The sequence below is a fragment of the Danio rerio genome, chromosome 11, assembly GCF_049306965.1.
Source record: "Danio rerio strain Tuebingen ecotype United States chromosome 11, GRCz12tu, whole genome shotgun sequence".
NCBI classification, from domain to species: domain Eukaryota; kingdom Metazoa; phylum Chordata; class Actinopteri; order Cypriniformes; family Danionidae; genus Danio; species Danio rerio.
Window position 1 is genome coordinate 17,354,603 of NC_133186.1, and position 25,847 is coordinate 17,380,449.

A 25,847-nucleotide genomic window follows, 5' to 3' on the forward strand; every position below is an offset into this window, starting at 1 on the left:
AAAGAAACAGTTTCACCCTTGGTATGACAAATGTTGAACCTGCCACAAGCTACACATACCTTGGGTTGAAAATAAGTGCTAATTGAAAACTAAATCTGGCGGTGAATGAACTGAAAAAGAAAGCAAGCAAGAAGGGCCTTTTGTGCCATAAAAAAATAAAATAAAATCAACACATAGAAATTCCAGTTCGAATCTGGCTCAAAATTTTCCAGTCGGTGATTGAACCTATAGTGCTATACGGGAGTGAAGTGAGGGGGTCCTCTCCTCAGTCATGAGTTTAAAAATGCAATTGAAAGCCTACATGTAGAGTTATGTAGAAGCATTACAAGGGTACAGTGGAACACACCCAGCAATGCATGCAGGGCAGAATTAGGTCAGTATCCTCTACTTATAAAAATCGAGAAACGAGAATGGAATGAAGCAACAGGAAAGCAAAATTTAATTTAAAAGTTATTTAGACCTAAACAGAGATTATAAGACTGCAGTATATCTGAGTGCAGTAAAGTACAGTCAATTAAGAACAACGATTCAATCCAGCCTGATTGCTCACAGTCTAACTTTAGAGATGGGCTGATACAGACAGAACTGGCAAGCCAGAGAGAGCTGCATGTTCCCACACTGTGTCCAGGCAGAGGTGGAGACAAAAACTATCAGCACATCAGAGAAACATTCAATCCCAAACTACAGAGCATTTACCCTTAATTCATGGAGTTATAATACACACAACTGTGTATTATAAAACACACAAAACACAACTGCATTATTTACTAGTAGGGCCGGGCGATAATTCGATATCCATAATTATCACGATGAATAGGGGTGTCACGATTCTCCAAATTCTCGATTCGATTACATTTTCGATTCTTAAGTCACGATTCGATTCGATTTCCGATTATGAATAATTAATTAATTAATTAATAACAAATTAATTATTTGTAGTCTACCGTTTAAACTACCTGACCTGTATGGTCTTTGTTTTACCCATAAACAAATCATACAGTAAATGAATAAAGGCAAGTTACACACATAATTACCACCTGTCAATCACTTTTTTCTTGTGAATAGGCAGTGATCTCTGTCGTTATTATGGTAAAAAAAAGATGCACAACCAACAGGAACCAGCCAACAGTATCTGAGGTTTTTGCTAAAATGACTTAGTACTAGTGTGAAAGTAAAAGATTGAAGCAGTCTTAATTAGGTTAATTAGGTTAACCAGGCAGGCTAGGGTAATTAGGCAAGTTATTGTATATTGATGGTTTGTTCTGGTCTGAAAAACTATTAGCTTAAGGGGCTAATAAATTTGACCTTAAAATGGTTCATAAAAAATGAAGAACTGCTTTTATTCTAGCCAAAATAAAACAAATAAGACTTTGTTCAGAGGAAAAAATATTATCAGACATACTATCAACATTTCCTTGCTCTGTTAAACATCATTTAGGAAATATTTTAAAAAGAAAAAAACAACAAAGGGGGGCTAATAATTCTGACTTCCACTGTATATATATATATTTACAGTAATTTTTTAAATGTTTTTAAGAAAACTTATTCAGTTCATCAAGGCTACATTTATTAAATGTAAAAAATGTTAAATTGTTAAATATTTATCAAAATTTTAAATAACTATGTTATTGTATGTAGTTTCAAATAAAATTATTACTCCAGACATTATTGCTTTTGTTACTATTACCATTAATAAATATAATAATAATTAATATTAATGATTTCTGAAGGATCATGTGACTGGAGTAATGAAGCTGAAATTTCATCTTTAAAATCACTGGAATAAATGAATAAATTAAATGATAAACAACTTTTGAACAGTTATTTTATAGTGCAACATTTCACAATTTGTATTTATGATGAAATAATTGCAGCCTTGGTGAGCAGAAGAAGCTTAGTTTAACATATTTAACAATCATACTGACCCCAAACTTTTGACCAGTTGTGTATAGAATATTTTATAAGCAAAAACGTGCACTTTAATTTTAACAACCCACAGACATCGTCACCGAATATAAAGCAGAGGTCGGACTTTCTCATATATACAAAGCCTCATTTCAATTTTCAGGTTTTGTAAAAATCGATCTATTGAATTAATCAATCTATTAAAGAAACGTTGGCTAGAATTCTGCATGATAGGCTTAATATATAGAGAGACATAGCAGATGAACCGAGACTGCATCTGATCAATGTAAATCTTTCTTTCGAGCTGTCAGTGCGGAAATGAACAGAACAACAGGCCTAATACAACATATTATACGATTAAAATATAGAAAAATTAACAGATAGTAATTTCGGTCAATTTTCCTGACGGATAAACCGAGATCAGGCTGGATAAACAGCTCTCGGTAATATTTCAGCATGCTTTCACTTTCGCATTTACCGGTAAGAATGACATCTGGCCCTGCTCATCATTTTCTCTTCATATAGCCGTATATATGGCTATTACACGATCATAATACACTGTGATATAGCCTGGGTCGTTAGTTCGTTGCATTGTTTTGTTTTCTCACTACAATCGATCCGCTCAATAGGGCAGAGATCGTCTCATTCAGGCGATCTTGGACTGATTGATTTGGCGCGGATGCGAGCGCAACTGCTGGATATATGCCAAACAAACTAACGGGGGAAACAAACGTCTATGTGTGAAAGCACCGTAAGATTGTATTTGCACACAATTGACAGACAGTCGCAGCACGCAGCTCTGGCTCAATCTGTCAGTCAACAAGGCAGCACTGTACACTGACCCGAGCGTCTCACACACTGGCTCCGGGCTATCAGGCAGTCCTTTTTGTTGAGCGCTGAAGGTTTAAGCTCTGACGATTCGTCTCCGCGTCTGCACAGTTTAACAAGCACTTCAACAAGCGTGTTTTTTCCCGCTTGGCAAGCCAAGCTGACGTGACATGGGGGCGTGGCAGCATCGACGATTCTATTTTTCGAAATAATCGATAATCAAAATAGAGCATAAATTGATCGATTTTCAATTAAAATCGAAATCGTGACACCCTTAACGATGAATAATTTTTCGATAAAACGATGATAACAGTTTGATAATTGCTCAATAATATTTATGCACTATGCGTAACGCTGCGTAGGCATTTTGCAGCCTGCCCTTCCGAGTGCCGCACGCAGAATACAAGTTTACAGTCATACAGTGTCTGCTGCACTTGGAGTAAGAAAAAAAAAAAAAGTAAATAAGGTCAGAGTCACAGACATTGTTGACAAGAAACATCACTAGATATCAGTAGTTTTGAGCTACTTAGTTTTTTGCAATTTGAAAGTGATACTGAAAGTTTGTACCAACTGCACATATTTAGTTCCAATAGTGTTGTAAATTGGATGCCCTATAAAAAACCTGGGTATACCTAGACACCCAGTCAAATAATATTGAGTTCAATACACTAAAATGTCAATACCTTGTGCCTCAAACATCATTTCCTAATTTTCCTGTAAATTCCACTAGTGTAAAACTAGAATACAATACATACTGATGCGTTATTTATGGAGGAAGGCCCTCAAGTTTTCAATGTACTTCGGGTCACACTCTATGTCATTTAGACCTGACGAGCTGCCGTGTCAGATCAGCAAAATGCATACTAATTTATTGCACAAAGAATTATTAATATTCACGCTCCAGGCTGCTTCGTGATTATGATTTAAATTCTTGAAGTGCGGCTGATCACAGAGTTGAAACAAATCTTTTAAGCACTTTTTTTTTTTTAATTACTGTTTTGTGGAGAGGTTTATAAGTGCTACTATGGAGACATGTTAATATCCTCCAGCCAATCAATTCAGTACGCAGGGAAAAACCACACTGCTGTGTCACGTTGCAATAAGTCTCAAAAATCACTGGAATTTGAATCCTATTTTAACATCAGCAGGGCTCGACAATAAGCACTGCCCGATGGCCCTTGGCCAGCGGGCGAACCGCTCTGGCCAGTGTACAGAATGTTACTGGCTCTATCGGTCCAGTGCTGCCTTGTTGCCTGCCAGATCGAGCCAGAGCTGCCTGCTGCGACTGTCTATCAATTGTGTGCAAATACAATCTTACGGTGCTTTCACATATAGATGTTTGTTTTGGAATCTGTTTCGTTTCCAACGTTAGTTCGGCTTGTTGGGCATATATCCAGCAGTTGCGCTCGCATCTGCGCCAAATCAATCAGTCCGACATTGCCTGAATGAGACGTTCTCTGTCCTATTGAGTGGATCGATTGTAGTGAGAAAACAAAACAATGCAACAAACTAACGACCCAGGCTATATCACAGTGTATTATGATTGTGTAATAGCCATTTATACGCTATATAGAGAGAGAGAATGATGAGCAGGGCGAGATGTCATTCTTACCGGTGAATGCGAAAGTGAAAGCATGCTGAAATATTACCGAGAGCTGTTTATCCATTAGGAAAATTGACCGAAGTTACTATGATCATTTTTCCATGTTTTAATCTTGTAATATGTTGTGTTAGGCCAGTTGTTTTGTTCATTTCTGCACTGACAGCTCGAAGGAAAGATCAACATTGATCTGCTTCGCGATCTGATGAAGTCTCGGTTCATCTGCTATGTCTCTCTATAAGTTAAGCCTATAATGCAGAATTCTAGCCAACGTTTCTTTAATAGATTGATTAATTCAATAGATAAAGAGATTTTTACAAAACCTGACAATTGAAATAAGGCTCTGTATGAGAAAGTCTGACCTCTGCTTTATATTTGGTGATGATGTCTGTAGGTTGTTAAAATTAAAGTGCACATTTTCGCTTATAAAATATTCTATACACCACTGGTCAAAAGTTTGGGGTAAGTATGATTGTTAAATATGTTAAAATAAGCTTCTCCTGCTCATTAAGGCTGCAATTATTTCATCATAAATACAAATTTTGAAATGTTGCACTATAAAATAACCATTCAAAAGTAGTTTATCATTTAATTTAATTTAGTTTATCATTTATTCCAGTGATTTAAAGATGAAATTTCAGCTTCATTACTCCAGTCATATGATCCCTCAGAAATCACTAATATTAATTATTATTATTGTTATTAATGGTAATAGTAATAAAAGCAATAATGTCTGGAGTAATCATATTATATATGTATATATATATATATATGTATATATATATATATATATATATATATATATATATATATATATATATATATATATATATATATATATATATATATATATATATATATATATATATAAATGTATGTGTATGTGTTTCCGAATAAAGCGTGGGAGCAGTCGGTAACTTGAAAGGGTCATGTGGTCTAACAATATCGCTCCCGAGCGAGCTTGCACACGCGCATCCTTGTGGATGCTGTGTGTGTGACGAGCAACGTATCGCTTGGTGCTGTCTCTCTCTCTCTCTCTGTCTCTCTCTCTCTCTCTCTCTCTCTCTCACTCATTTACACACACACAAAGAGAGAGCACCAAGCGACACACAGCCTCACCTCTCTCTCTCTCTCTTCCACACTGCCCCGTGATGACAATCATGCATACGCATTTGTAGGCATTAAATAAATAATATTTATTATTAATTTAAGTGCATTGTTTTTATGATGGTATAACGGAATTGAAACCAACACTGTTGCTATTTTTAGATCCCGCGGTATACCTGGTAACCGCATTACCACTCAAGCCTAGTCCATACCTACTATAGCTACTCCGTTCTGTCCAAACAGCTTTCAAACATTGATTTTTGCTAACCGACAACCGCCGATCATTAATCTGATATTAACGATTAAATATTTATTACCTGTCAGATTAAAATTAAATTATTATTAAATAAAAAAAGACTTGTCTATTTTGTGTCTGACATATTAAATATTGCATTTTAAAATATTGATTCATTTTAACATGCTGGCATATTAATAACAGAACATAACAACAAAGCATCTTCACGCACCTGCAGTGTTCCCAAAAGCACAGAAAAACAGAATAAGCTAAGTAATAATGAATAAAATAAATAGGCCAGCCCTTAATTATTTTCCCCTTAAATTATTCATTTAGATTACAAAACGAAAACACTGACTGAATCCTTTTTAAGACCCGGCATGTTTTTTTCCCAAACATATGTTTTTGTCTTCGGTCAAAATAAAAACAACAGACTTCCTCAAATCACTCACTTCACAGAAAATATGCATTTATTTAATGCCTCGCTGTTATTATTATATCACAAAACCTTTTTACATTTTTAATAGAAATCATTATTTTAAAGATTAGGCTATGTCTTAATATATCGTTTCCTCTCTCACTCACGGTTCAAGTCACACTGTGGTGATGAGAAGACAGTGACAATGTGCGCATATGTTGACTTTTTGTAAACAACTGTTTACAAAATGATATTGCATTAATTTGCATACATGCTTTATAAGCTGTAAAATGAAAGCTAAAGCCTATTTGTTGTGTTTATGACGCAGACCCAGGAGGCTATCAGCATCAGCCCTGGTTTGGCATCAACTCGTCTGTATCAAACAGCAATATTCTTCTTCCATTTTGCTTCTTTGGAAAATATGTCTGTAGGCACGTGTGGTCATACGTTGTCATCCCGTGAGTTAACAAATATGTGTTGCAGTTGAACAAGGGGCCGATCACAGCAAATGTGATTTTTTATTCCAAACACTGCCTTTTATGTTGACAAGGAAAAAAGCAGCGCGGTGCTCTTTTTCATGCTACAATGAAATGACTGATTAGGCTGGGTATTGATTGTGTAAGAGTGTTGCTGTCTATGTTGTTACAATTGTAATATTTAATAATATTGTGTTATTCAAGACCTGTAAAGTCATACAGCTCTGGATAACTTGAAACAGCGAACTCTAGTCTCTCCTACATCTTCAGTGTTTCCTCTAGGATTTTTCCAGCTTTGGCAGCAAACCTTTTACACAAATTTACCAACTACCTATGGCGTTATTTTTAATGACAAATGGAAAAAATGTCATGGGCACAGTATTACAAGTCGAGATTGCATTTATGTGTAATACGAGTGTGCTTGCACGTCGATTTCCTCTGCTTGTGCACAAAACCTCTTGCACACCCCCTCAAATATACGCTGCTCAAGCGCAGATCTTCTTGTGCGCTCTCAAATAAATGGTGCTGAAATGCCATTTAGTGTGTTTATGTAGAGAGTATGTCTCCAACATTTATTACATTTTCTAAGAATACTTGTGAATGTCTCCAATAGACTTACAGAGCATTATTGCATCCTGAAGTAAAGTGTAACTGCTATAAACTGCAGCAAGATAAAGTCATTGGACCCTATCATACACCCGGCGCAATGTGGCGCAAGGCGCAACGCAATTGCTATTTGCTACTTTAACCTCGGTGCAATGATCATTTTGAGGTGTTGCGCCACACTGTTTAAATAGCAAATGCATTTGCGCTCAAATGTGCGCTAATAGGCGTTCTGGTCTAAAAAAGCAGGTGTGTTTTGGCGCGTTGCTATTTTGAGAAACTGTAAATAGTCTGTTCTTTAGACCAGAATAAAGTTGGTCTATTGTCTGGCCCAAAGTGCTCCGGGCTTACACACTACAGACAAGATGTAGAGCAATAAGCAAATATCTTTACATATGAAAAAGATATAATATATTAAGGATATATATATATATATATATATATATATATATATATATATATATATATATATATATATATATATATAGAGAGAGAGAGAGAGAGAGAGAGAGAGAGAGAGAGAGAGAGAGAGAGAGAGAGAGAGGATATAAATATAAATGATTAAAATATTGCTTTTTCAGTTCATTCAATTTGCTTTTGTAGAATGTTATTATTATTAGCAGTATTATGTATTATATCCATATTTATATTTGTTTTATTAAAAACAAGCTTAGATTTGTCCACCTGTCAGGTTTTAGACGATATGGGGCATAGCAGATGTATTTGGAAATAATAGTATTTTGACCACACTTCCTTAATATTGTTCATTTATTCGTTTGCTGGAAATTAAAACTGAATTTAGAAATAGTTTTGAAACAAATCTTTGCGCTTAACAAACAAAATTATTTATAGGCTAACTGATGTCTGTGCGTGAAGGTTTCCCTATCGACGAGAGCAAAAGCGAAAGTAAACTTACTTTACGTCCTGTAAATAGCAAATGCGCTTATGACGCGGGAGAATGGGAGATGAGACTCTGATTAGTTTATTCTCAAAACAAACCTATAACTCATTAGGAATAAACTCAACCCTTTTAAACCATGCCCCATGGCACAAAGCGGATATTCCCGTCCTTAAATTTGCAAATATGGATTCTGACACGCCCTGAAAGCGTTTGCGCCCTGCGCTTTGAGTTTTGCGCATGGACCGTCAAAATAGAGCCCATTATATGCAGAACCATAGACCTTTATCTATAAATAAATTATAATTATGCAATCTGTGTTCATCATAACTAAAAGCCATGTTGTATTTGCTGGCCTCACGCATAACACACCTGTCAGTCAGACAGTCAGTCAGTATGTAACCTCATAGGGTTAAACAAATTACACAGCACTAAATGGTTAAGAAAAGTTTGCGCTGTTATAATTCACTTACCTTTTAATACATTTTGGTGCAATTATAATCCGTTATTAAAACCATCTACAACAATGACTAAATGTTTTGAATGAGAAGCTGGAATGTAGCCGTGGCATTTTGGTGTGGCACCCCGCCATGTAATAAAAAAATGTAGCGGAAACCATACTCTTTAAAAGTTCTCTGTAGTTGCCTTGACAACACAAACACTGCTGCTCTGGGATGTGCACGTGCAAAACACTTGCGGCCGTTAGTAATCCATTCAAATGATGCCCCTCTTAACGAAAAAAAAGCGTATTTGATCGGCCTCTTATGCAGTCAAAATAAAAATATATAAAATAATAATTTTTAATCATTTAACTGATACCATTAATCGGTTAAATTGGTCTCATTCGCACACTGAGACAAGCAGAGGAGCGCAGACATATAAAAGTCATCTTAACACGAGCGCTTTAATGGTCAAATAGGTTTAAAAACACGGTGTTTAGTGATTATTCATATTAACCCTCATTTGTGTAATAAACAAACGAGTTGAGGATCAAAAGACACGTGAAAGAGAAACCCTTAAAGTGCCCGCGCGAAATATTCCTGCTGCCGCCTGTTTTTATCATTAATCAAACAAAACGAGAAAATCCCTCTCTGCTCTTGACTGAAGGATTTTTGTAGCTAAAGTGTTTTTCTTACAGTGAAGATGCTTAAAGCACAGTTTATTTCATATTTTTATTCTGTTGTATTTATTTATCTTTCCTTTACAGAGTGGAAAATAACTATGTATACAGTTGAAGTCAGAATTATTAGCCCTCCTGAATATTAGCAACCCTTTTCCTGCCCAATTTCTGTTTAATGGAAAGTTTTTTTTTTACTTATTTCTGAACATAATAGTTTTGATATCTCGCTTCTAATTACTGATTTATTTTATCTTTGCTATGATGACGGTACATAATATTTTTCAAGATTTTTTTTTAAAACACAAGCTTTCAGATTAAAGTGCAATTCAAAGGCTTAATTAGAGTAAATAGGCAAGTCATTGTATAACAGTAGTTTCTTCTGCAGACAATCAAAAAATATATTGCTTAAGGGGGCTAATAATATTGACCTTAAAATGGGTTTCAAAATATTTAAACCTGCTTTTATTCTAGCTTAAAAAAATAATAAGTCTAGAAGAAAAATATTATAGGAAATACTGTTGAAATTCCTTGCTCTGTTAAACATCATTTGGGAAATATTTATTTTTAAAAAATTCCCAGGAGCGCTAATAATTTTGACTTCAATTGATAATCGTTTTAAATAATCGTGATTACAATTATGACCAAAATAATCGTGATTATGATTTTTCCCCAAAATCGAGCAGCCCTACTGTATGCACTTCAAAGCGGAGATCATGTTTTATCAAAGACTGGTGGTCTTGGTTTTATTTTAATGAGTAATCATAATATAGACAAAACTTCAGATAAGCTATGTGCCTTCCACAAACAAGTGCTCATCATGGTCATTAATCTAAGCATGATTTCTCCCCACGTCGTTGTTTATTTTGGAATAGTGGACAATTCATACAAAAAAAAGAAATCTCTTTTTTTTAATTGGTCTGACAACAAAATTATTTGTTTAGTCAGTTATATCATTTCATGGTGTACTTTTCTTATAAAGAAGTCATTTCTCATTACAAAATCTCAATAACCCAGCAAGTTTTGAACTGTTATTGCTTCAATTCCTTCAGAGACATGTTAGTCATTCAAGTTATTTAGAGGTATTAAAAAGACCATCCTTGTGATGCATCGTCTTTTGATATTACTAAATCTTATGTTGGCAAATTCTGTTTTACAGTAAATACCAAGAGTAATGATAGAGCTATTCATACTCTTTTCCAAAAAAGAAATAATTAGTATACCTTATATCTAATTTTATTGGATGTCTTTATTAAAGGGTAAATTGAAGAAAAGTGTGGCTGTTACCACAGAAATACCATGTTAGAAATGAAAAATTTACATTTTTGCAAATAATATTTTGCTGGATAAAACCTGTGGATAAGTTTATACAGTATTTCTTTAAAGTGAGAATGATGTAAATATGAGGAGATGGTTTTAAACTTATTTTGGCATTGTACATAGTCAACTTATGGGGGGATAATCCTAATCAGGGGGAAATAGTTTAATTTGCTTATGTTGGTAACAAAATTGTTCATTCATAAATGTAAATTTATTAATAAGAAACTAAATTTTAAGGTATTGATGACTGAAATATGCTTGTATAATACCAGTATCATCTCTCTAAACAAGAAAGCATGACCCACTTTAAAAATGTGTGAACTCTACAATGTATTTAATTATTACATTTTGTATATTTGTATTTTATTTACAATTACACCTTGGCATGTATTTTTTTTTTGTATTGTAAAATGTTATTTGCTGTTCTTCAAATAAATAATGTTTTTTTTTTTTTCACGAGTAGGAGCTAACGTATGTTTTTTAAGACTTGAGAAAACCTTACGAGCATTAAACAACGTGTAATTTATGGGGCTCCCGCATTGACCACTAGAAACTTGCCTTTACAACTACCTTGCCGTTCACTATATCTGACTCTGAATAAAAAGGAAGGGGGGTTAGCACACTTTACAGACGAGACTACCGACATAAAACTAATCCTGCTGGATGTTAAATAGCCTAGTTAATATTGCTTATGAATGGCTTGAATGAGCAGATCTTATGCTGTTGGCTGTGCACCTTACTGTAACCTAACATTGCAAACGCTTGGTGTAAGACACGTTTTCTGCACAAATTCTGCAAATCGCTGTCCTGTTTTAAGTGCTGTTTTATTTGGACTACGTCAGTTTTATACATTCACCGAACAACGTCTTCCAGTCCAAATTATGGCAAAGTTTACAAAGAGAAAGTAATCCGCTGTCCTGAGGCTGTCATGTTTCTGCGACTCCTAGCAAAACAGGAAATAGCAATACATTGCTTCAAAGGGAACTTCCGTTGTTCAATTCCGCTGTGATAAAGGTCTATATATTTCGTTTTAGGATGAAGTGGTGGTGGAGTGTGGCAAGGCGCCGGATGCCTCCATGGTAGCAAGGGGTGCTCCTTGTGCAAGTAACCAATTTTCAGGTGCTGCACAATATTATAGCATCTAAAAAAATTCTTGATTACAATGCAATAAGTATGGTTCCTAGCCATATCAGCCCAGAAAGTAGAAATGTTTAATTTTCCATTAGTCTAAGTACACTATGTGACTAAAGTATTTACTCTGTTATGGAAAATATTTTCAAAATAGTTATGTGTGAAGTATGTTTGTGAATCTGTGGCTGTTAAGACCGACAATTCAAAAGTAGCTTAAAAAAACAACGATTTTATTTGCACCAATGGTAAACCTGCCCCAGACTATGATACAAGAGATTTTCATCTCTGTACAGACAATGCTTTGGTGCTACTATTTTCTGCTTAAAGGCCAATTCATTGGGTGTCAAAAAACAAAGAACAACTTTGAAACTAAGCTCTGGCTCTAAACCAGCAGTCCAAGAAAAAGAGTATTTTTTGTTAATAGAAAAGCAAAGTGCATCTTGAATATGTGTGCTGCTTTTTCAAAAAAAAAATGTGCCCATAGTTTAAACATTTTAAAGAGATTATTATGCATCATAAAAAATCATATTTTGGTTTTATGGTGAAAAGGCAGATATGCATGCAATGTCAAAAACACATTTGTCTTATAAAATGTATTTGATTCAACCTAATCATTCCAATGACTCCTTTTAGATATTTTTTAGCAATTAATTTGTGTGATGCTAATTTGTACTGATTGATACAATAAGTCAGTCAACTGCATTCAGAGTAAGATGGAAAAGAAAACGCCCACCACGGCTTATCAACAGTGACTTGTACAGAGTGTATGTGTGGGCCCAATCCAAGAATGCAATAAACACCACACTTAAATACCAGCATATTGCTGTTATTAATTGAGGTTATGGTTAAAAATAACACACATTCAGTATTAAATCGACACAGTGGCAAAAGTTAACGTATTTTGAAAATTGACCTCATATTTGAAATTGCTTCGTGTCAATGTCAATATGAACAGGCAAAAGCTTCGAACTAAAGACCATTCATATATTCAACTATTTATTTATTTTTTGACTATCAATAGTTAACACGGTGCACTTTCAGATTTAAACCTCTGCTGGATGTTTTCATTCACTAAGAGTGGTTAAATACTGCATGCAAGAAAATTTTCAAAAACCCATAATAGGGCCTCATAAATGATTATTTCCTCAGTACACATACGATAGGGGCCTACCTGAAGAAAGGGTTGACTGTGGGATACAGCTGCGGGGCCCTGTGCAATAGCAATAACAGGCACATGGAAGTGATTGTTGGAAAGAGCTGCTGCCGCACTGACCACACTGAATGCCTCCGAGAGAGAGTCCCAAGATTTCTTACTGAAGATAGAATTCACCAGTTGAATCACCTGTTCCTGTGATAGACAAGTAAAGCATGCAAATTAATCTCACGATAGTGTTTGAACAAAGACCACCAAGTCTACTTCATCAGTAGCGAAATGTTCTACAAAGTTCTATATTTGTTTTAGAAGTGCTGAATTACGAACCTCTTTCAAGGGAGGTTCAACATCCACATGATCAGACAGGGCGTATGCAGCGGTAACAAACAGTGCTGTGGCCTCCAGGCCATCTTCAAACTGAAGATACACTCCACCTAGATCATCTAAACGGGCAGCCAGGTCCTATAATAAAGAATAAAAAAAGAAAAATCATACAATAATAATAATAATAATAATATAGCTGCAAGCAGCAATTACCAGGGTTCAAGCATTTTAGCAGCGTAAGGTTAATCAGCAGTTAGGAAGCCTGTAAGTAATTTATAATAGTTTGTAATATTTATGACAATGAAATATATGATTAGAGTGTCAAGAGTTTTTAGATTGAGCTAACAAATGTTTGATTACACACTCCAAAAAAGCACTCCAAAAGAATATTACTACAGAGTAAAAAGTTTGACAAGCTTTGACTAAATTTAATCTTAAATGCATTTACTGTGTTTATGCAAAGTCAATTTGGGATTCAGGAAGCATTACATTAGCATTCATAACATTCTTTACTACAGAGCAGTAAAATAAACTATAAGTGGTCTGTTACTGCCATCTAGTGGCCAGAGTTGTGAATATTTTACAGAGCCTATGTTATGGGTTTTAGAAAATGCCCTTCCATGTAGTGTGTAACACAGCTCTAAGTGAAGTGAAATATCCAGCTAAGGCTTAAATCTGTAAATGTACAGTGTTTAAAACTGTTGAATCATCTATAAAAGAGTCGACTCATAGTGCTTCAAACGATACCATTCATGCGTACGCGCAAACCCGGAAGATTTGAAACCTGTGGTCCCGCTCTCTAACACAGAACCCACACACACACACGCACGCACACGCACGCACACAAACATGCAAACACACACACACACGCAAACACACACACACACACACACACACACACACACACACACACACACACACACACACACACACACACAAACAAACAAACAAACATGCCAGTCGATTGAAGTTACACTGCAGATGGATATTATTAATGGTGTGTGTGTGCGCTGTCGTCTGGAGGAGGGTTAAGGCTGATTTATACTTCTGCGTCAAATGCCGGCGTATGCTACGGGGCTGACGCATAGCCCTTCGTCGTGGCCGTCGGAGTCGCTGACGTGCACTTCTCAAAAATGTGTAACTACACGTCGCTACGACGCTTAGCGCAAGCTCTGTGATTGGTCGGCTTGGTAGCGCTGACGAGTCTGGGCGGGACCGAGAGCCGCGTGAATGGTGCGAGCCTGATGGAGCGATTGTTTACAAGTGTGTAGTCCCGTGAAGTTGCTCTGGGTGTAAGTTTTGTTTTGTGTTTACCTCATAGTTAAAATTGTTGCATGTCCGCCGGTTCCTGCCTCAAAATGAGCGAGTTTGAGCCACTTGTACGGAAGTGTTCAGGAAAAGCAAAACGGCAGCGAAGAAACTCGACACAGAGGAACATTTACACCTCACTGTCAACTAGATTTCGGAAGTGTTAATGCAGACCAACAGAGAGAGTCGCTGGGATAATTAGGTAAAAATAAATGCAGATTTTAAGACTATGATAGTGTTTTTTGACCTTGCATGCATATTAGACTGTTGTTGGAGCCTAATATGGGCTCTTTAAAACAAGGTGTTTAATTATAGAACCAGTTTTTGCCTATTAGAATTATTATGAAGAGGTAAACTGGGACTAAATTAGTTTTTTAATACATAGGTGTTTACATCATGTCAACTTGTGATTCAGGATGACCCTAAATACAATTACCATGACTTTAAGCTCTAAAAATGTAAAAATCAAAAGTTTGCAAATGCAATGAACAAATAAGAAGTGGTCTTGTGTTGACCTCTAGTGGTTAAATATGGTAGGTGACAATTAAAAGTCTGTTATAATGGCTAAAACTATAGAATATTGAAAATAAGTGATTTTGAGACCTTTAAAACATCCAAGATGGACAAATAATTTAGCATGTAAATAATTTAAGTGATAAGCTTGGACTAAACTTGCAACAGTGTGTAAATGAAGCACATTTACTACATTTTTAAACCATTTTAGCATGTTTTAGGACAATTTCTACTATTATTGCACCACCTATCTCATCCCCGATCTCCACAAAATTTTGCATGTTTCTTCACATTGATATGCCACGTGGTCACTAATTTTTGTTATGTTTTGAGTTTTCCTTATTGGTTACAGGCATGTAATCATTGTAATTGAGCTAAAAACCAGGGACTAGTTCACAAAAGTAGGTTTTTTTACATATTGATGATTTTTGGGGGGGGGCGGGGTGGGATGGGGTAAAAGGTTACCGACGCATGCTGCTGCTCCACACAGCAATAGAGAAGGCTTGGCAGAGTGAAAAATACTGCATTACTATTTTTGTTAAATAATTTTTTTTTCATCATACTAAAATAACACGTGACAGAAGTTCACTCAAAAGTGAAAGTTCTTTCTGTCATTAATTACTAACACTCCCGTCATTTCTACTACTTTCAAAACATAAATTTTGATATTTTACCATATGAAAATGCAATGCAGTTATGAAAATTGTGAAATTAAAGCAATAGTGCAGAGATCTGGTCCCCGCGTCAGGTCAGGGTGCACCTGTAACCTTTAAAACGCAGACGCGGAGGCGCACTAAGCTCACACGCAAAATAACTGGGCATTCAATTCATGTTTTAGTTAAATAATTCTTTAAATACAGCTCTCTTGATCTCTAAAGAGGAAAAAAAAAAAACGCAAAAGAAATTTGTCGGTAAATTAATTTTAGCAGAGACGCAACTGCCTGTCCTTTTCACATTCGTTTTTCAGGTAGGGATTAGGTCTATAGAGTAACCTAATAAAAATGTTTTGTTGGACACTGTAGTCTACACAATAATCAATATTATAATTTATTATATACATTATTATTAAAACTAAACTATACATTTGATAAATCAAAACCCTTTTTAATGTTTGCTTTCATTTTGACACCGCTAACAGTTGTAATAAGAAACATCACATTATGCAGAAGCAGTCTCAAGTTAAAAATACCTTTTGATTTTAAAGATGATCAGCCTGCCTAGTCAAGTTTACAGTGTCATAAATGAAATAGGTAGCATGAGTAAAGGGGATTTGCCAAGCACACAACCTCTCGCTGCAGGTAGGCTGAATGATAATCTTTAAAAATACATAAGCAATACAACACTTTAAACATTTATGGTTTTTTTAAATAAAAAGAAAAGAAATCAGGAGAGTAAAATATAATTTAAACCACTGGTCTGGCGCTGATACTTTGTTTGTAAGGAGAAGAAGAAAAAAAAAAGCAGATGAAAACCTGGCTGGGGAGACGGCAATAACATGGATTATCTGTTCTTCAGAAAAGTTCACGACATTGTGAGGCGTTTATCATACAACGCAGTTCGTGTTTATAATCATTAATATTAACTAATATGAATTCTCTCTCTAGACTTTGTTTTAATGCTTGTTCTTGTTGGCGCAATATAGCCTCAGCTTATTGCACGTACGAATCTGATTCTAAAGAATGATTAAGCGCTTGCATTTTTTACTGTATCCTTTTTGCAAGTTATTTATCTATTTTTTTAAAGTGGTGAGAACATTATTTACTGGCAAACATGTTCCTCGATCTCTTATATCAACAAATAAAGTAGCCTACCTAAGCTAATTTACCTTTTATGTAAAAATTAAGGAATAACTTAATTAAATATTAATAAATAAAACATCAGTATAAGTGTACGTGTTTATTTTTGAACTTTCGTTAATAAAACAACACAAAACTGTTTATAAATATTGTAGTTAAATATTAAATAACTTTAACTGCTTGAAACCGTAAAATAATAACAATTAAACGTTACATTAAGAACTTAACAAATAGCCCAAATGGCACTTTACTAATCAGTGTAATAATAATATAAATATTAATAATTATAAGTACAAAAAATATATTAACCTTGTAACAATATAAGTCAGATGTTTTAAAAAAACAGCGTAGGTTCTCTCTACCTTTTGTATTCATATTTTAAATTATTTGCCAGAAAAACTAACATGTTAACTTTGTCCGGTTTAAGTAAAGAATGGGGTTTTAGTGTTTCCAGGAATACACTGTCAGACGGTGTGCTTGTAGTGAAAATGAACAGACAGGCTACTTTTTCACAACCATGCGAGAGAGGGTTGCTTTTGTTACACCGCCCGCATTTCTCGCAAAGCAGGTTTCTCTACACTGCGGAGCGACGTGTTCTTAAGTTAGGGTTAGGGTTAGCTAGTTACCAAATATGTTGCTCCATTTCTCATCAATGTCTTACATTTTTCATTTTCTCTTTTGTATCTGGCAATTTTTGCAAATGCCTCTGCCATGCCTGACTGAGCTGGGCTTTTGAGTTAAGAAGACAGGAGTTGATTAAAGCCTACATGGCTTTTTTTTCCCTCGCCGTCAATCGCCACTCTTCAGATTTGATCTTCAGTGTTTGGACTCTCAGCAATGAATATTAAAACACACTTTAACACTTAAAAAACCCCTACAAAAAGCTTAATCCAAATTAATTCGTTCACCTTTTTTGGTCGGCATGAATCCAAAATATTCCCAGATGTAAGATTTTGTTTGCTAACAAAATTCATGGTTGAACTTGAACTTGCTGAATCGCGCCTAATGTTATATCCTAACAGATATGTAATACTTGGCAACATAACAGTAATTTGTGTTTTAAAGTGTGTGATGTCACGTACTACCGTCGGTCACGGTGACTGTCACAGCCCTAGTCTTAAGTGTGTGTGTGTATGTATATATATATATATATATATATATATATATATATATATATATATATATATATATATATATAAATAAATAAATAAATAAATATCGCAATATATATCGCAGGGAAAAAAAAAATTCGCAATGTCAATTTTTTTCCAATATCGTGAAGCCCTATTATATTTAGTTTAAGTGTATCTGTGAAATATTGTGTAAATTAATCACATTTACTCTATTTTTAAGCTATTTAGCAGGATTTAAGACTATTTTTGCCATTGTAGCGCCACCTATAGCTTGATCTTTACAAAATTTTGCATCCTTCTTCACATTAATATGTCACATGTGCTCATCAATTTCTGTGATGTTTTGAGTTTTCCTTATGGCTTTACAGGCATGTAGGTTCGTGTGGACACACCCCTTTTGTAAATGAGCCTGTTACAGCTATCCAAAGTGAAAAGTTTAACTTTTTTCATAATTATTGATCTACTCAGTCCAGAGATTCTAACAACACTGGATTTGTTGCGATTGGGCTAAAAACCAGGGACTATTCGCAAAAGTAGTTTTTTTCTTATATTGATGATTAATAATGAACTGTTTGAGTGACAGCAGTGGTTTTAGTGTCAAACTGTTCAGTATGAGCAGGCCAATCATATGATACGTATTTTGTGTGGCTGTGTAAAAATTTGTGTAATAACCAATCAATTACAACCTCAAAAACACAAAATCGTCCCCTAGAGGCCAATTTCTTTCAAAACTCTTACAGACCTCTAGGACCATGAGTCGAATATGCCCACGAGTTTCGTTCCAATCACTCATCGTTAACCTAGTTTAATGGCTGCTCAATATTTATTAGCTAATGGCAGCCATGTTTTTTGAGATATGCCAATGTATGTTATGACAACTTGGTCAAAGACACTGCATGCCAAATTTCAAGCTGATTTTACCAATGATTTTACCAATGAGCAGGCCAATCATATGATATGTATTTTGTGTGGCTGTGTAAAAATTTATCTTAAATCTTAAATTTTTTAAGATTAAAGTCAATTTATGGTTTTTAAACTCTAAAGCGCCAACATGTGGCCAAAGTCTGCACGTTTGGCACTGTGACCTCAAATTGACCTTACACAAGTTTGTATCATATTTGGTGATAATAACTTATTCTGTTCAAAAGTTATAGCTACAATAAGCATTTAGCTTCAATTAACATTGAACATTTTTGCCTACTGTTTCGTGCAGGAATCAAAATGTCAAATTTTTTTTTTATAATTATTGATATTCAGTGTCCAAAGAACATTTCACAGCTGTTTTGGTTCAGATTGGGCAAAAATACTAGGACTAGTTCCCAAAAGTAGGTTTTGGACAAATCGCGATGTAGCATAAAAACTTTCCAACGTACGGAAAAAAAAAAATCGGGGAGTGACTTTTGTTTGGGCTGACCCAGGGATTACAAATATGTAGGTTTTATGAGTCTACGACAAACGGTGTACAAATGGCGGCCGAAAATGTCCAAAATATTGTTTTTTGGCGCCATAGCGCCACCTATGGTCCGATTTGGCTGATTTTTGTTGAGCTTGTAGTGTTCCGGAGTACAACTATCTGACCAAGTTTCAGCTCTCTAGGCCTTACGGTTTAGTCTGTGCAATAGTAACTTTGGCAGAAAAAAAACAAAATAATAAGAAGAGCAAAAATGAACAAAAACAATAGGGTTTCAGCGCTTCGTGCTCAAACCCCTAAAAATTAACAAAAACAATAGGGTTTCAGCGTTTCGCGCTTAAACCCCTAAAAAAATCTTAACAAAAACAATATGGTTTCAGCATTTCGCCCTTGAACTCTTTCAATTTTCTTGAACCCTAGAATTTTCTATAGTCATTAAAAATGCCAGGAGTAGGGGTCTGACCAGTCTCTAGGGGTCTGGACTCCAAGGACTACCCAAACATTCTGCTTAAACATGTGCACCTAATGGTTCAAACATTGTATCCTCGCATGTAATCAGGATACTAATGCACCAATACATATGGCAAGACTGGTGAGAGTGGTTTGATAAACATAAGTCAAGTTAAACATCTCCCATGGTCTGCACAATCACCAGATCTAAATATTAAAGAGCCCATATTACACATGAAATGGGGTCATATCTTGGTTGTAAGGGTCTCCAACAACAGTTTAATATGCATGCAAGGTCAAACAACACTTTCATGGTCTTATAATCTGCATTTATTTTTACCTAGTTATCCCAGCGACTCCTGTATGAATCGTCCAGTGATTCATTTGTTCCCAAACCCCTCCTTAGCGCGAAGCTAATCTGCGCTGATTGGACCAATGACAGTCTGTTGCGATTGGTCGACTGCCTTCAGTCAGAGAGTGAAATGCCAAACAGCTAATCAGCAATATAAAAGTAATCACAGTTCATACACGCTCGATAGTGTAGGCGTGGATTTTAGCAGCCAGTGGGTCAATGTAAATACAGACTATGGACTTGAAAATACAGACGACTAACTATTTTATTGAGCAAAAACTCCAAAAACAGTTGAGGAGATCTCCTAGCTTCTCACTCTGCTCTTTTCACAGACACACACACACACACACACACACACACACACACACACACACACACACACACACACACACACACACACGCACGCACGCACTTAACCCTGCTCCGCGCGCACGCACGCACGCACGCACGCACGCACGCACGCACGCACGCACGCACGCACGCACACACCTCCGGACGACAGCGCACGCGCGCACACGCACACACAGACACACATACTACTCCTCGTCCACGGAGCTCCGTTAACAAAGCAGCACGCGTCGCGTTTTTAACGTGACTTTGCAAGCGATAAGACAATATAGCCAGTTAACCTGATACCAGTACACGCGGTTACAAGTAACAAATCACAACTAAATACATTTGCAAGCTAGAGTCAACGAAGCAACTTTAATCGCACGTACTTACACTTGAGAAATGGAGGAAGAAAAATCCATCCTGACATCCAGCAGTAAGTTACTCTTTACTGATCCTTCCTTTAACAAACGCTGATGAAGTATTCTTTGTAGCATGTAGTTTCCAGAAGTTTCCAGTAGTTTCCAACTGCTTGGCTATAATGCTGATGTTTCTGCTTTGGGTAGAGACTCAATATATCCATCTGCAGTGTGACTTCAATCGACCGGCATGTTTGTGTGTGTGTGTGTCTGGGTTTCTGCGTCAGAGGGCGGGGCCTAAGGTTTGAAATCTCCCGGGTTTGCGCGTGCACGTGAAAAACTTGGTTTCGTTCGTATGTCATGGCGAAACACCTAATGAATCGGTATCAAGGCGACTCGTTTGAAGCACTATGAGTAGACTCTTTTATAGATGAATCAACAGTTTTAAACACTGTACACTAACAGATTTAAGCCTTAGCTGGATACTTCACTTCACTTAGAGCTGTGTCACACACTACATGGAGGGGAATTTTCAAAAACCCATAATATGGGCTCTTTAATAATGCACTTTGGGGTGTTTTGACAGAGTGAATCAGGAAAAATTTTCCTCCACCAACATCACCAACATTAGCTTATCTGGATTTGGAAAGGACAGTGAAGGTGGACTCAGAGAACAATACATGTTTCACATAGTCCAAAACCCAATATTTTTGCTGCAGGCAGCATTGAAACCAGTATTTGGCTTTGGCATGAGTCATGGTTATCTACAGCAGTCTAGCCATGTATATTGACCCTGTAGAGCTCCTGATGAACGGTATTGGTGAAAACAGGAGAGTTGAGTTGCACATTTAATTATGCAGCGAGTTGAACAGCTGTGGTTTGTTATTTGGATACAATCCGGGTTAGCACCTGACTTCCGTTTCAAACAGCTTCCTCTTCTGCCCTCAGTTACTTCTGTTGGATGTGCTCTTACTGATGGAATGTGCAATCAATGAAGATTGGCCATCAGGATAAGAAAGGTTTGCCATGAAACCTACATTAAATTGGCCAGTGTTTCAGTTCCTTTGTCCAGCCCCTCAATATTTATTCTAGAATCTATATTCCATGGTATATCACTATTATAATATTATATTATAGTTTAATGGTACACTGGAGTCATGGTTCAGTATGCACCTTGGCGTTGGGTGCTTTACAGTACAAATGAAATAACATGTCTCCAGTACCTGATTTTTCTGTTTTTTTTAACAGACAGAAGTGTTCTACAGAACTGAAGAGCTTCTTGTGATGCAAAAGTACAAAATAAACAAGAATGAAAAATAAAACTTTAAAATTAGGAAACGGTGTATTAAACTTTCAAAGATTAAGGTCTGCCCTCTCTTAAAACAACAGAAAAACAATAATTGTGTACTAAATTTAAGATTCAGAAAGCTTCAAAACTGAAATCTCTTTTTATGTAAATGCTAGAACTGTCCATCCATAACAGCAGGTGCAGCAGGAAAAAAAAAACTGTTCAATAAGGTGTATGTGTGTAGAGAAGGTCACTCATTTACAGACTGACTTGTGTATTTACAAGATGAAATAGTATCTTATATTTCCATTGTTTGATAGATGTGCATGACCGTTATATACTTGCGTCTTTTGCAGCAGTTTTTTTAGATGCTCTGTGAAGATAGAAATATTTCTACTTTGAGGTTGCAAGTCGGCATGACAACTGAACCACTCCTGAGCACTGCATCTCACATTTTAGGAAAAAGATATGTGTGTTTTGTGAATGGTTCCTCAGTTGTTGCACCGCTGTGGTCTTTTCTGTCTCCTTTCAGTGACTGCACACCTAAGGTGTATTCTTCATATATGAATTACTCAAATAGCTGGATTTGGTAATTGACTATTTGACAGGATGCATGATTGTTTTTCTTCAAAACACATTCGAGAGTTGTCATAGCAACAAGTATCGTAGGCCAAACATGCTCTGGAGCAGGCTTATTGCATATAAACAGGATTGTGTCATTTGAATCAAAGGTGAGACAACGTATGTACCGAATACTGATATTTTCTTACAGTAGTAATAATTATATATATATATATATATATATATATATATATATATATATATATATATATATATATATATATATATATATATAAACTGCAACTACGTTATTTTTATTAAAGCGTTCAATATTTAAAATTAAATATTTAAATTTGTCAATAGTGGTGAATCCGTTCAGTAAAAGATTTGTCAGTGTGTCACTGCATCATAAAACGACCTCAACCATGTCTAGTGCGAGTACATGCTTATGTTAGTTTCGTTGTCAATGATACTAGAAATTAATGCACTTTTCGTCAGTCGTTGTTGCTTCTTTATATAATCTTACTAACTTTTCATTTAAAAGAAAAAAAATTTCTTGGGGTGGGAATGATTACATCTAAAGTCTAAATTACAGATGTCATAAATCAGACCTCTAGCATTACTCAAGATAACGATTATTCGTTTCATTTAAATGATGATCGATCATGGGACATGTAGAAATTGACATCTCTAGTTCAGAGGCAGAAATGGCTGATGTTTGTTACATGAGGTATGTCTACAAATGCATGTTAATGGACTTTTACTCATATTTCAAAAATGAAGTGCATTAGCGTTTAATGTGCATGCTGGTTTTTCAAGACCCCTAAAATAATATGAAAACAGGGAAATGGAAGAAGGCCCCTCACCCAACAAACATCAGCGGTGGTCAACACCCTTGCCACTGCAGTGATCAAGACTAAAAATGCCAAATCAGTTTACCTCAATTTCTTCCAAGATGTCACCAAGTTCAGCTTGCTGAGACAGACGAGCTGCAGTCTGCAGTGCCAGAATGATTCTGTCAGAAGAGAAAATTAGTTATGTCTCAAAAAACGTATAAAAAAAAAAAAAGAAATTGTAGAAAATATACATACGCTAAGACATTGTCTTCTTTGGAGATACGAGATTTAAGGGCACTGACTACTTCCTGTGAGGCCAGAGGTAATCCAAGAGAGCTGAGAGCACTCACAGAGTGATGGATCTGAGAGACAGTGGAGTCCTCACTCACTGTGGCCAACAACAAATCACGCGTGTCATTTGACACAAGAATCTGTCAGGATCAAAATACCGCAAAAAAAGTTACCACAAGACATTATACATTAAGAGCATTTCACTTGGTATCATTAGTGAAAAGTCCATGCCAGTCCTGTTGTCCAAGCACAAGATACATTCACACAACTAAAAGCATCACAGAATTTTTTTTCACAGTATTAAGTATGAATAAAGCATCATGACTATTATTAATAACAAGTATTATTGATAGCATTATTATGTCTAAGATACTTGACTATATTATGAAAAGGTTTACTTTGGGCTTTTATTAAAAACAAAACCCACAAACATGAAGCTAATCAAAAATGATAAACAAAGAAGTTCACTATACTGTATCTATTGTCCTTAGCTATAGTGATTCAAGCTAGCCTTATTGTGCTTTGATGAACACACAAGCATAAAAAGTACCAAACGTCCTTAACAACAATTTCTTTGTCTTTAACAATTTTAAAGTGTCAATGTTTCAAGGGTTAAATGCACTTTTAATGGAGAAACATTTATCCTCATTTAGGTTTCAAAAATTAAGGACCTGGGAATCCTATACACAGATGGCTCATACACTCAAGCTGTAAAACGTCAACACAAATATTTGTTAACAAGCAGGAAAAAAAAGGAAAGAGGTTATGTATCTTACCTCACATCCAGTAAGAGCTTGGCTAGATTCTGCTGCATAAAACAGTGACTCGACACTAGAGGGGTCAAGGTTTGACTTGATAAATCTGCATGTCTCCTAAAACAAAGAAGAAATACAAAACTTGATGTGAATATTCACAAAAATTAAAGTAAACCTTTTACTAAACACAACAGATTGTCAATTCTTACATCTGCATCTGCAACAAAGATCCCCAGCTTCCTAAGTCCAACAACAGAGTAATAGGCAGACTTGAGATCAGTGAGGGGCTGGCTCAATACAGCCTGCAGTCTGGCCACATCAGTGGTGGTCAGATGATGGGATGGGGTTAGAGTCTGGGTCTCAATAACCAAGGACAGGACCAACACGCTGAACACACCTACAAATATATAACATAAATTTAATGCAGTTCATATGATAGATCAGAATTTTTTTTTTATCAAAAACCAATTAAGCGGATATTTAAAGGATAAGTTATGCTTTGCGCTGTGAGACATGAGTTCAGGAATTTATGCCTTATTTACACTAGCAGCGACTTTGTAGCTTCCTGTTGCTCTAGGCGGCAACCTGCTTCAAATACAGGTCTGTGTAGTTCTATACAGCACAATTACAACCAGTCTTTGAGCGAGCTGAGAGAGAATCACATGAGCTCTATTGGTGCTCCTATTGGCTGTCGCTCAAGAAAGTCACTCTTCATTTGCTTAAAGTAACCAATGGTCGCTCACTAACTTAGACGGAGGTCGTCGAAAGTTGTTACTCTCCATTGCAAACAAACAGTGGCTTGTCCATAGTGTAAATGAGGCTTTATGGATTCACTCTCTTGACATTGCATATTGGGGGCTCATAAAACCCTGTTATGGCGGACCTTCTTGGCTATATCCAAGGGTACTGCCGATAATCCGCGGGTTAGTTAATCAAAAATAGGATGCATGATTTATTTATTATGGGAGAAAATCATTTGCTATGCAAACCTTATCTACATAAGCTATCTTGGGAGACTGGCACGAATATGCAGACTTTTAAAAAAAAATTTCCCTCACAGCTAGACATTTCCAGAGCATGTCCATTTTCACCATGACTTTCTGAGTTCTCTAATCCTTCTGACAGAGTTTGTTCTTCCGAGGAAACCTGGGAACACATTCAGTGTTGTGAATATTTTGTAAAGCCCGTCCTGCTCATTATGGTCAAATGACTTGATTAAACAAATGAAAGTGAAACTAATCGGCGCAATGAACTGTCATTAAAAATTAAAACAGTTTAATATAGGCGACTAGAACTTTATTTATATTACTTTTATTGTTTAACAAACCAGTGTGTTATCGGACTTGTTT

General features: G+C 35.9%; 1 protein-coding gene across 3 annotated transcripts in view; it reads right to left on the reverse strand.

Moving 5' to 3' along the window:
- Nucleotides 1-25,847, reverse strand: part of rpn2 (ribophorin II) — a 111,436-nt gene that overhangs the window by 71,821 nt on the left and 13,768 nt on the right. For all 3 annotated transcript variants that reach the window (XR_012386713.1, NM_212748.1, XM_073915541.1), the window contains 6 exon segments: nt 24,708-24,895; nt 24,520-24,615; nt 23,708-23,883; nt 23,556-23,631; nt 13,119-13,253; nt 12,810-12,986 (listed from right to left, as the gene is read on the reverse strand). Coding sequence is in view for 2 of the 3 variants with exons in the window: in NM_212748.1 (NP_997913.1) it covers nt 12,810-12,986; nt 13,119-13,253; nt 23,556-23,631; nt 23,708-23,883; nt 24,520-24,615; nt 24,708-24,895 (848 nt within the window). In the remaining variant the exon portion in view is untranslated.